The following is a 16,384-nucleotide window of genomic DNA, read 5'->3' as shown; positions in this document are numbered from 1 at the left end:
TTTTAGTAAATTTTATACATAGTAGAATCTATCATATTATTTTAGTAAATTTTATTGACATATGATATTTTTGGATGTTATGTTATTAAGTTTTTTTTTTATTTTTTAATTAAGATTTCAAAATACTTGACTGCATAATTTTCACAACATATATAGTTTGTTTTTTTGTGGTGCCTTTCAAAAAGTTATTATTTATTATCTATGATTTCATCTTTTGTAAAATTTGAATTATTATCATTTTGAGTTTGCAGATTTATTTTATAAAATTTATATTTTGTTTAGATAACTTAAAAAAATTACACTATTATTTTTTGAGTTTGGAAGATTACATGAATTTTGAATTTTTGTAAGTTACTACATTAACATATTATTTTATAAAAAATATTTGAATATTTGGTAATATTTTCTAAATTTTTCTCAACAGATTTTGTTATAGTTAAAAAATATAATTAAATTTTGATTTGTCATTAATATTTTAAATTAATTATTAAAATTTAATAGTTTTCTAATAACATATTTTTTAAATAGTATATGAACTAAATGTTATTATATACTATTATATTTTATATATAAATATTGTAAACAATATATTTTTGAGAGTTTCAAAATAAATAAAAAGATAATATATAGTTGTAGATATAAATGTTTAACCTATGTTAATAAATTTAATTTTGTATAAAAACATTATATACTTTAAGAAATTTAACCCATTTTAATGATGAGCGATAATTTATATAAATGAAACGGTTTAAAAAAAAATTGTTAACTTGCTTATTTAATATAATTTGTTATATTTAATTCATATAGCACTTCTATTTTTATATAATATAGAATTTAATCAAAGAATTTATAAGAAAATAGTATATAATTTTTATTTTCTTGTTTTATAATAAAATTTTAGTTAACATTGATTTATAACAATATTATATTACTACTTACGAAATTAAATATTTAAAATTTTAAGTAAAATTTTGTTATATTCTTTTTCATCAAATTTTGTTATAATTAAAAAGAATAAATTTCAATTTTATAGTTGGTTTATTATTAATGTAAATAATCAAATATGTCATATTAGCAAAAATTTTAGTGGTCATACTATGACTTGTTGATGGTGGATAAAAATAGAACCCTAAATTAATAGATTAGATGTTCTCTAAAAACAACCTCAAAACTTCAAATATAAAGTTTGTACAGTGAAACCTCAAATATAATGTTTCATCGTACAAAACCTTATATTTGAGATTTCATATTTTTGAGTCCTCACAATTATTTGTCTTCTAAATAATTTGTTAACTTTAATATCTGTCATTTTCATCCTTATAACTTTTATATTTCTTTAATATTTTATATGTAAATATTAATTTAGTTCATAACTGATATATAACTACTAAAAAGTTAATTTATTATTTTAAATTTATTAGTTGATCATATATAAAAGCATACAAAATTAATTATATGAGTAGTTTAGTATTTTATTTGTGACTAATGATTTAAATTTTTTTTCAGTTATTATTTATTATAAAATAGGTTTTTATTAATCAATGTTGTCAATAATATTACTTTAATATATTATATAAAAAAGTTTTGATAACTTTAATCAGTTTTGATTAATATCAAAGGCTAAAATGCAAATATATATTTTACTAAGGTTAGATTTAAAGTTTTGTCATTGGAGAGAAACACCTTCAAACCTTAAAGTTCTTTCAATCTTACAAATAAAATTGATTTTTGAGATAAAATTGCTTTTGGAAATGCTTTTAGTTTCTCAAACTTTATCTAATGAACAAAATTAAATCAAAACTTAAAGTACTAAACTTTTTTTTTATCAACAAGTACTAAACTTTTTTTTTATCAACAAGTACTAAACTTTTACAACTGTTTTTTTTTCTCTAAACTATATCGCTAAACTTAGGGTCTGACTGGTTCGAACGCAGCGGTTGCGGTTGTGAGAGTTTGCGGATGCGGATGGTTGCGGTTTCTAGCGGTTTTAAGAGATTTGTACGACTGGTTCTGCGGTTAGAAATTAGTGCGTTTGCGAGGATACTTATGACTGGTTAACTACCAAATGCAGCAGTGATTAAATAATAAATTAACAATATTTACATTTTCTATAATAATAAAAATATCAAAAATCATAATATTATAATAAATATAAAAATTATATTTAGAAAATTATAGTTTTCAATTTTTAAAAATTATAGAAAACATTTTTATTTTAAAATTTTATAATATTAATTAAAATATAATAAATATATTTTAGTATTTTTATAATTCAAATTTAAAATTTTTATTTTTATTTTTATTTTGTATTTATATTGTTTTAAAAAAAGAAAAAAAAAATTATCCTCCCGCAACCGTAAACGCTAGGTGGAACCAACTTTTGGATTTACGAGGTTTGAAACAGTTTGAAACGGTTTATAGCAGTTTGAATGATTGTTATAAAACGCCAACAACCGCTAACAACCGCAAAAACTGCGTTTGTGGGTGGTAGTAGGAAAACCAGTCATACCTTTCGTAGCTCGTTAAAATCTGTAAAGGGTTATAAGAGTTTTACAATCCCGGTAGTCTATATATCTGCTTCTTTTAAAAAGTGTTTGTGAAGTTAATATAAAATTCTTCGGATTGATTATGAAATTTTTACCCTAGGAGACACATTCTAAGTTGTCAATTACACTAAGAGACACATTGGACATACAAGACACATTACCCTAACAAAATTACCAACATAACTTCTAACTAAAGGACATCTCATTTCGTTACACTATCTATCTGATAAATTAAAAATCTAAATATAACATCACTTTATCTCTTTGGCGTCGGTTCCTCTTTCAAACAAAATCCCTAATCTGAGAAAACTATGAAACGACGAAACCCTACCCCTTTTCTCCCGTGCGACAAATTTGTAATCTGAGAAAGATACTTTCGATGCGGCTCTAAATCTTCTTGATTCGTCTCTCTCGACATCGTATTACCATGTTCTACCTCTCGATTTCAGTATCTGGATCGCTCCTTGGCCCCGACCGCCGCCGCGTAGTCTTCAACGCTCTTTCCGATTAGTTCTCGATCTCGATCTCTATTCTTCTCCGCCTCCTTTGATTCACAGACAAACTCCACATGGAAAGTTAGACCCCGCTTCTTAGAACAACTAGTTGACTCTGTTTTCTCGGCCAAACCCTATGAAAGTGACGGTGGCTTGTGTGTGGATATTGTTGATGTGGTCGGAAGAGTTGTGGGCGGGGTTCTCGTAGTCAGTGGTTGTGTTGATGTTGTTGATGTGACCAGAAGAGTTGTGGATGGAGCTCTCGGTGGTGGATACGAAAGTGGTAATAGAGGGAGAGGAGATACTGGAGGTGGTGATTAATGGAGGTGATGGTAGCTCTTTTGGTCAATGTGTGTGTGGATATTGTTGATGTGGTCGGAAGAGTTGTGGACGGGGTTCTCACGGTCAGTGGTTGTGTTGATGTTGTTGATGTGACCAGAAGAGTTGTGGATGGAGCTCTCGGTGGTGGATACGAAAGTGGTAATAGAGGGAGAGGAGATACTGGAGGTGGTGATTAATGGAGGTGATGGTAGCTCTTTTGGTCAATGTGTGTGTGGATATTGTTGATGTGGTCGGAAGAGTTGTGGACGGGGTTCTCACGGTCAGTGGTTGTGTTGATGTTGTTGATGTCGTGACGTGTGGATGTGATCGGTGTGGACGACAGTTGTGTGGATGTGGTGGCTGTGGACATGAGAGTGGGGGGGAGGGTCAAGTGCGCAATGGTCAGATAAGAGGTTGTCAGATGAGATATGGATAACAATGAAGATCCCACCTTTGTCTTCCATGTTCTGGGTATTTACGAGATTTGTATAAGATGAAAGTTTCTGCATTTTGTAAACGTTTGTATTTATTTTTTTTAATTTTTTTTGAATGAATGTTAAATTTTTATTCATCAAAAAGACTTTTATACATCAAAAGTGCATCCTTTACTCTAATTTATGTACTGAGATTACTCCTTAATACTATCACCCTCTTGTGCCAAACCATATTTGCAATGTATCCTCCATTCCCTTCACTCTCCTTGATCTCAACTGACTCAACTTGTTTCTCACTCCCTTATCCAACATTTTCTTCAAAATTATCAATGGCAGCATTTTTTCTCCATGCCTAATTCTATTTCTCTCACGCCACAATGCATGAATTGCAATCTGAAAAGTGTACCTGAGAAAAAAGAACAGCTTCTTTTCCATTGATCTTCCAACAATTAGTTGCACTATATCAGACCAAGAGTTTGTGAAAGAAGTTCCCATGATTCCTCTGCTGAGACTTTCCCAAACTTGAGATGAATAAGCACACTCAAAGAACAGATGATTCCTGTCTTCCGGTGAGTTCTTGCAAAGCACACAAGTAGTATCCACTCCTTGACTCCACCGAGCAATCCTATCCATAGTAGACAGTCTGTTCATGTTAGCCAACCAAACCATAAATGCGTACTTCGGGGTAGCTTGCGAGAACCAAATACAACTAGCCCAGTCGCATTTATCCTTCTCTTCTCTAATCAGTCTCCAAGTCTCACAAGTCGAGAAAACTTGTTTAAAGCCCGACGCCCTTCTCCACTGGCTAACATCTTCAACTTTGACACACAACTTGTCTTTAAACCTTGCCAACTCCTCTTCAATCTCATTCAGAATCTCCACACGATGCCTTTTTCTCCTACGGAAACAGAGGATTGCTTCTTCAACAGTAGCTTCTTTTCTAATACACATATCGATAAAGCCTCTAGCTCCCAGTAAGTCAACCAGAACTCCTCTCTCTGACCATTTATCAAACCAAAATGAAGTGTGACGCCCATTACCAATTTCCTTCCTGTAGAAACTCGTAGCAACCTCCTTGAGCTTGAGCAATTTTTTCCACATCCATGATCCTGTTTGTATATCAGTTTTTACTTCCCAAAAACTCTTCTTCTTCAACAGGTTAACCTTCACCCATTTGCTCCACAACGAATTCCCATTCAACAGTCTCCAAATAAGCTTCAAACCACTAACTTTGTTTACTTCTCTAAGAGGCCTTAGTCCAAACCACCTTCTTCTTTTTCCTTACAGACTTCAGTCCACACAACCTTAGCTCCAGTAGACTTAAGATTAGGACCAGTCTACAGAAATGCTGAACAAAGTTGCTCTACTTCTTTAATACACTGACTCGGAAGTCTAAATGCAGCAGACCAGAAATTGACAATACTCATGAGGACAGCTTTGATCAGCAACAGCCAGCCTGCGTAAGATAGGAAACGAGTGGTCCAAGTGTTGATCCTACCTCTTATTTTCTCTACTAGAGGCTGATAATCTTGCTTTCTCATAGCCTGAGTCATGAACGGGAGACCTAAGTACCTCACAAGGAGAGCTCCTTCTGCTAGGGGAAAGTTTGATAATATTCTTGTCCTCTCTTCTGCAGAGACACCAGCCATATAGATTGTGGATTTCTCAATGCTGATCTTCAAACCTGACCATACCGCAAAGTCATTAAACACCTCAATATCACCTTCAATGGATTCTTTTGATCCCTCAACAAACACCATCAAGTCATCCGCGAAGCACAAATGGTTGAGGGAGAGAGATTTGCACCGGGGGTGGTATTTGAACTTTTGCTCTAACACTGCTCTATCAATCTTCTTAGATAGGATATTCATACAAAACATGAAGAGATAAAGAGAAAGTGAGCAGCCTTGTCTCAGACCCCTCGCACACTGAAAGTAGCCAACAAGATCCCCATTCAGTTGAACCGAAAAAGACAAACTCGTGATACACAGCTTAATCCAATGTATATACTTTTCCGGAAAACCCAATGCTTTTAATCCCTTCAGAACAAACTCCCAATGAACAGAATCAAAAGCTTTAGAGATGTCGATTTTCATTACACACCTTGGAGGAATTGAAGACTTGTGATAATCCTTTACCATTTCTGAAGCCAAGAGCACATTCTCCATGAGCAATCGACCTTTGATAAAAGCTGACTGGTTCTCGCAGATTATTCTTGGCAATAACTTCTTCAATCTGTTAGCTAGTATCTTTGACACTACCTTGTATAAAACATTACAGCACGCAATCGGCCTGTAATTCCTCATCCCCATAGAGTCCGTCTTCTTAGGGATCAGAGCTAGTATCGTGGAGTTTACCCCTTTATGGAGAAAACCAAACTTGAAAACCGACTGAATAGCTACCGTGAAGTCATGCCCAATGATAGACCATGTAGTTTTGAAGAAATCGCATGGAAACCCATCAGGACCAGGTGATTTGCTAGTTGGCATGGCAAAAAGAACCTTATGAATCTCTTCCTTAGTTACTTCCGCCTCCAACATACTACAATCCTCCAAACTACATCTGAAATCCAAGATATCTTTTAGCTCATCCTCCGTAGCTCCTTGATACTCAGCTAGACATAGATTCAAGAGCTCAAAAAAAACCTCTCAGCCTCTTTTTTAATATTCTGGTGATTTGTAACAGTGTTCCCATCCAAGCACCTTATCTCCCTTATCATATTCTGAGCTTGTCGTATCCTTATAGCATTGTGAAATGTCTTATTGTTTTGATCTCCGACGTCCAACCAGTGTAACTTCGCACGCTGCTTTAGAAAGTCCCCTTCAAGGTTAGCTACATGCATCCACTTCTCATAGGCTTCAGCCTCCTCCTGTGCTGCTACTTCACCCGGATTAGCAAGCGTACTCCTCTGTTTATCACAAAGCTTCTCATATGCGTCCTTAGTTCTTTTAGTTAAATTCCCCAACCCATTTCGACCCAATTCTCTGATCATCGGCTTCAACTGCTTTAACTTCTTAGAGAATCTGTACATTGCTGAAGTGGAATGAAAGAGAGTCTCAGTGGTTTTCTAATACTCCTCCACCATTGGAAGAAACCCTGATAAAGCTCCAATAGCATTCACATATTTGAAGGGACGTCAAATTTTTTCTTGTGGTGGCTTCAACTGAATCATACATCGCATGTGGTTTGAACAGCCTTCAGGCTCAAATACAGAATAAGCAGTTGAAAACCGATGAAGTGCAGCATCATTCATACTGACCCTATCCAATTTTTACAGATGATGCCTTCTTCTTGTTTATTGCTCCAAGTAAATAACAGTCCATGATAAGCCAAGTCAGAAAGATGACAATGCAACATCGTTCTCTGAAAATCTCTAATACCTCTAGGCAGTGTTCCCAACCTTTCAAACCTTGAATTCTCTTCACCATCCAAAATCTCATTGAAATCTCCCATTATCACCCACTCCTTATTTTTGAATATAGTAGAGTTATGGTGATTGCAAAGATCTTCCCACAGCTCTTTTCTTTTTTCTACTTAATTTCTCGCATAGACAAAAGTACACATAATCTCCTCATTATCTTCCAACCCCACTGAACAAGTAATTAGCTGATCTGATTTGTACACCGGTGTCATACGAACAGATTCCCTCCATAAAACCCAGATTCTACCTCCTTGACTACAATCATAGTTTGTCATAAGAGGCCACTCTTGAAATACCTCCTTCATAATTCTCTCTGCCTTCCTTTCTTTAATCTTTGTTTCCAACAGACAACCAAAATTCATATCTTTGTTTCGAATCCACTCTTTGACTACATAATGTTTTAAAGGTTTGTTAAAGCCTCTCACATTCCAGAAGAAGCACGACATGCTTTCGTTGGAGAGACCAATGACCAGTCTGATACTCTGCTTTCCTTCTGAATGCTTACTGCATCTTCCTCCAATTTATCATTTTCCACTATCTGGGGACTCTTCACAGTGGGAACTATCTCCTGTTTACCTTCCTCAATAGGAGAGTGTTGCGCGACAGTTTTAGCCCCACTAGCATCCCTTAGCTCTTGTGGAGCTTCCTTTCTTCTCTTCTCTTTTCCATTCATAACGCATACCTTCTCAGCATGACCCCACTTGCTGCATAGATTGCATTTTGATGGGAACCAAGGGTAGTGAAATTCCACTGTGAACTCCTTCCCCTCCTTAGCGAAGTCGATTTCTTTGGGCAAAGGCTTAGAGACATCAACATTCACAAAAACTTTTGCTTCCTCAAGATTAGTACACGCAATCGTCTCAGGATGCAGTCGATCAGGAAACCCCACGGTGCTAGTCATGAAACTAAGACCTTGCCAAGAATACATGTGCAATGGCACCTTCCTCAAAAGAATCCACATAGGAATCGCAGTCTCCTTCTGCTTCTCTTCCTCCGTCTTTGGAGTCCACTTTGTCACCACCATGGGAACTCCAGCAATGTTCCACATACCCCTTTTTAGGATCTTTTCGTGAGCTTTAGGATTTGAGATCCTAAATCTCATCATTGTCGCATTTACATCATAAACATCCACCTTCGATTCTAACTCTCCATACTTCCATATCTTGTTCACCACCATATGAACCTTCGCCATGTGAGGAGCGAGATCCATAAACTTCCCGACGATAAAATCATCCCACAGTGGCGTTGAATCCGCAAGGACCTCATCTTGTATCACCACCTTGTTCTTCCCATCCTGTGTTGATATCTCTACCTCAAACTTCCTCAAACTTTTCTTATCCTAAGCCGCCGAAACCCAGCTCTTCTCTTCCGTCAAAATCGAGCTCCTCTCTTGTTTCTCCACGGTTGATTCCTTCTTATCTTCCCCCTTGATTACCGATCTATCCTCGAGAGGGTTTAGAATCCCCGACGGATTAGCCGTATCCATCATGAAAAACCATATCTCCGTCGCCTTCAAAATCCCCTCAAAATCGCCTAGTCAAAACGCAGCGTTTCAAGAAGACCTAACCAACATAAAAAACAAATCAAAAGGGTTTGAACCCAGATTATTATGGGTGCACAAGTAATGTTTTCCACCTGAACTAGCTTATTCTTTAAAATCTATGTGTTAACCCCTAATTTGTATTTATTTTCGTATTAAACAATTAGATTTTGTTCAGATAAATTTTTGTTTAGAAACCAAAAGAAAAATCTATCAGTGAAAGAGTTACAGCTGTGTGGTTCACATGACATCACACTACTCTCACAAACAAAAACTATACGTTAAAGAACAACATTTATTAGAGCCAAAACTATACGCCTCTTCTGAGCCATTAGATCTTGTTTCACCAAAAAAATCAACGGTCCAAACAAGAGACCTTAAAACTCATATACCTACTTTTACTTTTCCACCTTATGCATTTATTCCAACTATAGTGTTATCTGGTTTGGTTCCTTAAAGTGAACATTCTCTTTCCAAATTCGCGCGAAAGGCCTTGACGAAAAGACAGTTATCCCAATATTGTGTCTCATCTACACAATGTGTTTTCAGGCGTTAATAAAAAAGAGAAAGTGTCCCTCAGTGTAAACGTCTCATTGATTATCTATATGGTTAAATGTAAATCAATTTTGTTATAATTAAAAGTTTAAAACCATTTTCACGTTTTTAACATTCTTTTACAAATTTGATTTTGTTGGTAAATAAACAAGATTTGACGTATGAGTAATTGTGGTTGAGTTGGACACGTTTTGAGAACGGTATCTTTTGGGAAAGCATGTAAAGAGTAATGGTCCCTCCTCCACTCTCGCTTTCTCACTCCGTAACCCTACCAAAAAATCCTCTGTTCCATCACATCTGACCACCACTACTCACTATTACTTGTTTTGGCTACCATGCACCAAAACCTCCAGCGTATATTAGAGTCTCCCAGCACTATAATCAGGCAGACATAACTTTCACTCTCTTATGATCGACCCTTGTCACTACCACCCCCAATATCTTAGCTTATGCAAATTAGGCAACCGCATACATGTACAAATCTTTTTTTTATGTAATACATGTACACATCTTACATGGGACGTCGCTATGCTCTTACAATATTTTATTATAAAATTCATTATTGTAATAGTAATAGTAATACTAATAATGCATTGGACAATTCTGAGTTGTAGTGTAATAATAGTTGAAATGAGGAATTTCGTGAGAGATGTAACAGAGACATATCATTATTAAGTCAATGCATCTTATCTAAACACACAATTATTTTTCTTTAAGAAGTTTGCAATGGGTTGCATTTTCTATTACATTTCTTCATTCAGACTAGTCGTTACAAGTTGTTTAAAAAAAAAAATGAATGTTAACTACAAAATTGGCTGAGAGATTTTTTGTTTCGTTTTGTTTTGTAAAAGGTTACATAATTTGTTTTTGTTTCTTAGCTTGCTTAGAAAAATCGAAGCACATAACTTAAAATTTTAGAACTATAAGGTCGGCCAAAGAATCAAACAAATCTACTACATTGGCTGCCTTCTTTTATGATTTTAAATTGCTTTGCGGTATCAAGCCAATCTTGTAAGAAAAATAGAAAATAAATGATTCTTAAAAGAATGTACAATAAATAATGCGGTAGTGTGAGTTTAGTCAGATAAGAAAACAGCCATCATGAGAGTCTATAGGGTGGGCCTTGGATGGGGCTGCTATGTAAATCAGCCGGATTGAGGGTGAATTATCAATCAATTTTATACATAATTGCATACAAAAGATGAATAAATAGATAAGGGCTTGTATCTCAGTGGTCCTCCTTTTTACAGACGACTACCATAGGTTGCAGGTTCGACTCTCTGTCGATGCGGTGGTACTATGACTCTCCAAAAAATTTTAAGAAATTTTTCTTGATTTGGGGCACCGCTTGCGGTGGAGTCTAGTCACTATAAAATGTTTAACCCAAAACAATTTTTTTTACCCAAAAAAAAATGAATAAATAAAATTTCATTTAGTACATTCGATTACAATTGTAATCGGTTCATAGTTTTCTCACGTCTAAATATAACTTATGATTAAGCACAATATCCTCGTGCCAAGGACCATGCGAGATCTTTTCCACACGTCCTCTAGGAAAGACTCTTACCATCAAAACTCCTCTCTATGAGAGGTATTCTTCTCTTGGCTCCAAAGCCAATGAATATATTTGTTTTCCTTACCGCTTGTTATCTTGTGTAACGGATTGTTTGGGACCGGAAGATACAACGAGACTCATTTCAATGAACTTTGAAGTCTTGGAACATTCAAAGTCACGATATACAGTGACTACTTTCAAGTCTGAAAGATTCAAAGGACGCCGTAATTTCTTGATGTGGTTACTTGCGGATGGCACCTTTGAAATCGATTTCAACATCTTATCAAACTTGTCTAAGTTTATGTCTCAATCTTACATTGCTTTGCTCTTGATTTTCTTAAAAGAATTGCACATCACTTGTTAGATGTTGCTTTTATCCAGGTAAGTGTTTAAGATATGAATGAAAACATTGGTTGCACAAAAAAAAGATTAAACACAATATCCATACCCGGCAGGAACTTTTTGGTATCACAACATAATCCAAATATCGGCAAACATTTGTATTCGAGTCTAAATATATTCTAAGAAATTGTTTTAATATTTATTTTCATGAGTTGTTTTATTTGTGTACACGTCTTATAGTATTTTTTCTTCTTCGTACAGTGTTCACGATTGCTGATAACAACTTGTGAATATTAGAAAAGTTCTTCACAGACGAACTAATCCGCAGTTGTAGCCTATATCATTCAAAGTAGTAGTGATTGATAATTGTGAGTTTGTTTGAATTCAGCAATAACAGCACTATAACATATTACTAAACTATGTAAATTGAAGTTTAGAACGACTCTGCACCTGAATAGTCTCAAAAGCAATACATTACTTCATAATATTGCCCACGCCCTAATATTAATGATCCAAACATAACTTCAAGACTTATATATAATTCTAGGGGAAACAACGATAAAAACAATGTTATATAAATAGAATGTGAAAGGATTACACATCACGTGGTCCACCGTAGGCTCGACCGCGCTATCTCCAACAGTCTGATCATATACCTCTCCTCTCAATCCTGGATCCTACCCAACGCAAACCAAAACATATCTTTAGATACGACCGAAGGTTAAGATACAATCCAGAGATAACTCAGCTGATTGAAGTAGCCTGGAACCAAGGACACAACCTATCAGTGGCAACACGCATAGCAAACTGCAGGAAAGCAATCGCCAAATGGAGTAGAGAACATTATGTCAATAGCCGAAAAAAGATCGAATCCCTCAAATTGTCCGTCGACGAAGAGATGACACTAACCACAGCGAATAACCTTCTTATCTCCTCCCTCAACAAGGAGTTGTTACTAGCGTACAAATCGAAGGAGGAATTCTGGAAACAAAGAAGCAGTCAACTATGGTTAACACTAGGAGATAAAAATACTGGCTTCTTTCATGCATCAACAAGAGGCAGGAGAGCTCGAAACGGACTTACCATTTTAGAGAACCAGGAGGGAGAGGTTGTCTATGAGAAAGAGCAAATCTTGGAACAAATATCAAGCTACTTCCAAGACATCTTCACCTCTTCTAACCCTGTATGTGATGAAATTGTAAATCAAGCAATCCATCCTTGTGTCTCGGAGAATATGAATGAAAAACTCGTTGCCATACACTCATCACTAGAGATAAAGGACGCTCTCTTTGCAATTCACCTCGATAAGGCTCCGGGCCCAGGCGGCTTTTCAACAAGTTTTTTCCAATCCAATTGGGAAACCGTCTCTCCTGCAATCATCAACGAAATTCAAAAAATTTTTAGATCAGGCTCGCTTCCTAGCTCCATCAACGCCACACATATCAGGTTGATCCTTAAGATCTCAAGTCCTATGAAAGTAATGGACTATCGACCTATAGCTCTATGCAATGTCTATTACAAGGTGATTTCTAAGATCCTTTCTCTCAGACACAAACCAGTCCTAGAAACAGTTATTTCGGAGAACTAATCTGCTTTCATCACTGGGAAGGAAATCTCAGATAACGTACTTATCACACACGAGGTTCTACACTACCTAAAAGCTTCTGGCGCAAAGAAGAACTGTTCTATGGCAGTTAAAACTGGCATTAGCAAAGCTTATGACAAACTAGAATGAGATTTTCTCCATAAGGTTTTATCCAGAATGGGTTTCCATCAAGACTACATAACCTGGCTAATGCAATGCATCTCTACAGTCTCCTACTCTTTCTTAATAAATGAGGAAGTTTTGGGTTCAGGTATACCTTCTCGCGGGATACGCCATGGTGACCCTCTCTCTCCTTATGTGTTCATCTTCTGCGGAGAGTTTCTCTCTGGAATGTGTAGGAAATCACAACTGGATAGGAAATTGGCTGGAATTAAAGTCGCCACACATAGCCCGCGGATCAACCACCTCCTGTTTGCTTACGACACCATGTTTTTCGTCCACTCGGACCCTAATAGCTGCTTAACACTCAAAACAATTTTAAATGATTATGAGACAGCATCGGACCAGATGATTAGTGCAAGTAAATCTTCTATCACCTTCTCAGCAAAAATAACACCCGAAGAAAAACTACGTATAAAGCAAACTATGGGCATTGAGAAAGAGGGTGGAATAGGCAAATACCTTGGGCTCCTGAAGCACTTTGGCAGGAACAAAAAAGATCTCTTCGCCTCGATCGTGGACCAAATCAAACAAAAAGCAATCAGCTTAGCCTCTAGACAACTATCTCAAGCTGGCAAACTGACTATGCTAAAATCAATCCTCTCTTTAATGCCAACCTTTGCAATGACGTGCTTCGAACTACCCGGAAGTCTCTGCAAACGCATTCATTCAACGTTAACAACAAGGTTCTGGTGGGATCCAAGCGAAACAAAGAAAAGAATATGCTGGGTATCTTGGGATAAATTGACAAAACCCAAAAACATAGAGGGTCTAGGTTTCAGGGACATCCAACAATTCAACAGAGCATTACTGGGGAAATTAGCGTGGCGTATAGTTACCAAGCCTGATTGTCTCATGGCTAGAACTCTCTTGGAAAAATATTGCCACAACAAAGCTTTCCTCAAAACCACCTATAGTGCTTCAGCTTCACATGGATGGCGTGGGGTTCTGAAAGGAAGAGACGTCCTGATCCAGCACCTGGGGAAAGTCGTCGGCAATGGAAACTCCATAAGGCTTTGGCATGACCCGTGGCTATCAACTTCATCTCCCAAAGCAGTAGAGGGGCCTCTGACTTTAGATGATAAAGATCTTGCTGTAGTGGATGTCCTGACCCGGGAAACATGCATCTGGAATAGAGCCGCCCTCGAGAAGCAGTTCCCAACATTACTAGATGAAATACTTCTATTGCATCCAAGCACAACCGGAGCTGAAGACTCCTATGCATGGCTTCAACCCTCCTCCGGCTCATACACAACAAAATCAGTCTACATGTCTCTGCAAAGGAAGGGAGCTCTCCAAGAACTCAATGCTAGATTACTTGCAAGTTTCAATTGGTATCGATTTGTTTGGAACACACAAGCGTTTCCAAAAATACAAGTCTTCTTATGGAAAACCATCCAGAACGTACTACCTACAGAAGAAAATCTACAAAAAAAGGTCTACTCTCTAACACAAAGTGTATTAGATGCGGAGAACAAGAGACTACCTTGCATCTCTTCTTCCATTGCAAGTTTGCACAACAAGTATGGAACCTGGTTCCATGGTCATCTCCCTTTCTACCCCTGCAGGCTTCAAACTTTGCGGAGGAACTCGACAGATCCCGCCACCGTCTAAATCTCCCCCCAATTGGAACCGAGGTCAACTTGCTTCCTTGGATTGTCTGGTTTATCTGGACCGCAAGGAACTGTCTCATCTTTGAAACAAGACACACGGAGCCAACAGAGGTCCTTAGCAAGGCCATCGCCGCAGCGAAGGAATGGATCACTGCTTAAGCTTCAACAGAAAAGCCCGCCCAACAACATGCACAAGCTCCGCCTCTCTCAACAAACTATCCCGATCTCCACAAAACGGTCATCTGTAACACCGATGCCTCTTGAAAATCAGATTTGAATAAAATTGGGCTTGGATGGACTTTCATAGATCAGAACCTCTAGGAAACGGGTAGGAGAGCTCAAGTTCATGATCACGTTCCTTCGGCGCTCTTAGCTGAAGGCCTGGCGGTGAAAGCGGCCCTTCTTCATGCTATCTCACACGGCATCACCCACATCTGGCTTAGATCAGACTTTCAAGTGCTTGTCAAAGCAATTAACGAAAACCGACGAACGACAGGGCTCTATGGGACTCTCTCCGACATTGCATCTCTCGCTTCTTCTTCTTTTACTTCATGTCGTTTTAGCTTCATTCTCGGATCTCAGAATGGGCTAGCGGATTCAATTGTAAAAGTTTGTTAATGGACTCCCCGAACCTTAAACTTTATCCCTCTGTTTTATTTTAATCAAATCATCGTTGAACAAAAAATAAAATAAATAGAACGTGAAACAGAGCAAAGACCGTAGTAAATAAAAAAGTTAATTCTGATGCAACCAGAGAAAAAGTGGGTTATGAAACAGATAAATAATTGCGAGAGCAATGACATGACATATGAGTTGTCAAATTGAGGCAGATCCTTTCTGTGATCCTCCCTCTGCCACTTCTTGCCTTTTACCTCATGTGCTCCATCACTTCCGGCTTTTTTTGTCTGTATTTTTTCTTTTCTTTTCTCTTTTTACTATTTATGATACTTTTTTCCATATGACAGTTAATATTTTCCATTTTGTATTCATTCCTTAGTTTCAGGGAAGTGGGCTGAAAAACAAATTCTGTCTTTAGTGTTTGTAAATTTTATTTATTTACTACAGTTGAGCTAGTTTAATATTATAACTAGTGTAAATTCTGAAAGTTGAATATGAATATCTCATGTACGACTTATCAACTTTTTAGTATGCAAGGATTTGTGGGAACTGTTAAAAAAAATCATCGGAGATCTAATTTTATAACTGTTACATGTGTGGTAAATGTCATTCTCGTAGCTGAATATTGATAGAAGATATGTACGGTCGATGTAGATATCCAAACTATTAGATAGAGACGAATACGTAACCGATATTTTACCTTCTAATTATGAAGTGGACTTAAGAATGATTTAAATAGTCTGTAACACCAGTCACCTCTTATATGGAGAACGGCGTGTTACTTAAGGTAAAATATTGAATTAAACCGATTTATAAAATCAAATAAAATGTCGAACCTTTTAATCAAATAATTTTCAAATAAAAACGAGTTTATAATTTAAAAACCAAGTACCTTAAATCGAAAAGTTAATTAAAATCGAAATAAAATACAATGATCCCAAAGACACCAAACCGTCCAGATATCCAACTACTCATCAAGCTCACCTGCAAGGGAAGAAAGAGGGGTGAGCAACAGGGGAGTTACTCCGTGAGGTATGGGATGCTAAACACGCAAACCACTGACTTGAGTAAATAGAACTCCCACTATGGAAGTTTAGCTCTAACATGAACAAACAAGATGCCTAAAGCATCACACAACACAAACAATGCGATGATAGCATATAGCTAGTCCATACACCCC

At 36.7% G+C, this 16,384-nt stretch overlaps 1 protein-coding gene across 1 annotated transcript; it reads left to right on the top strand.

Annotated features, from left to right (window-relative positions):
* The first annotated feature begins 12,970 nt into the window (after positions 1-12,970).
* Positions 12,971-14,587, top strand: LOC106337969. Its single transcript, XM_013777053.1, has one exon. It carries the CDS (start codon positions 12,971-12,973, stop codon positions 14,585-14,587), a length of 1,617 nt encoding a protein of 538 aa, XP_013632507.1.
* Positions 14,588-16,384: the final 1,797 nt, after the last annotated feature.

The sequence above is a fragment of the Brassica oleracea genome, chromosome C4 (genome assembly GCF_000695525.1).
Source record: "Brassica oleracea var. oleracea cultivar TO1000 chromosome C4, BOL, whole genome shotgun sequence".
NCBI lineage: Eukaryota > Viridiplantae > Streptophyta > Magnoliopsida > Brassicales > Brassicaceae > Brassica > Brassica oleracea.
The sequence above is the reverse complement of the archived record's forward strand: the minus strand, read 5'-3'. Positions and strand labels throughout refer to the sequence as shown.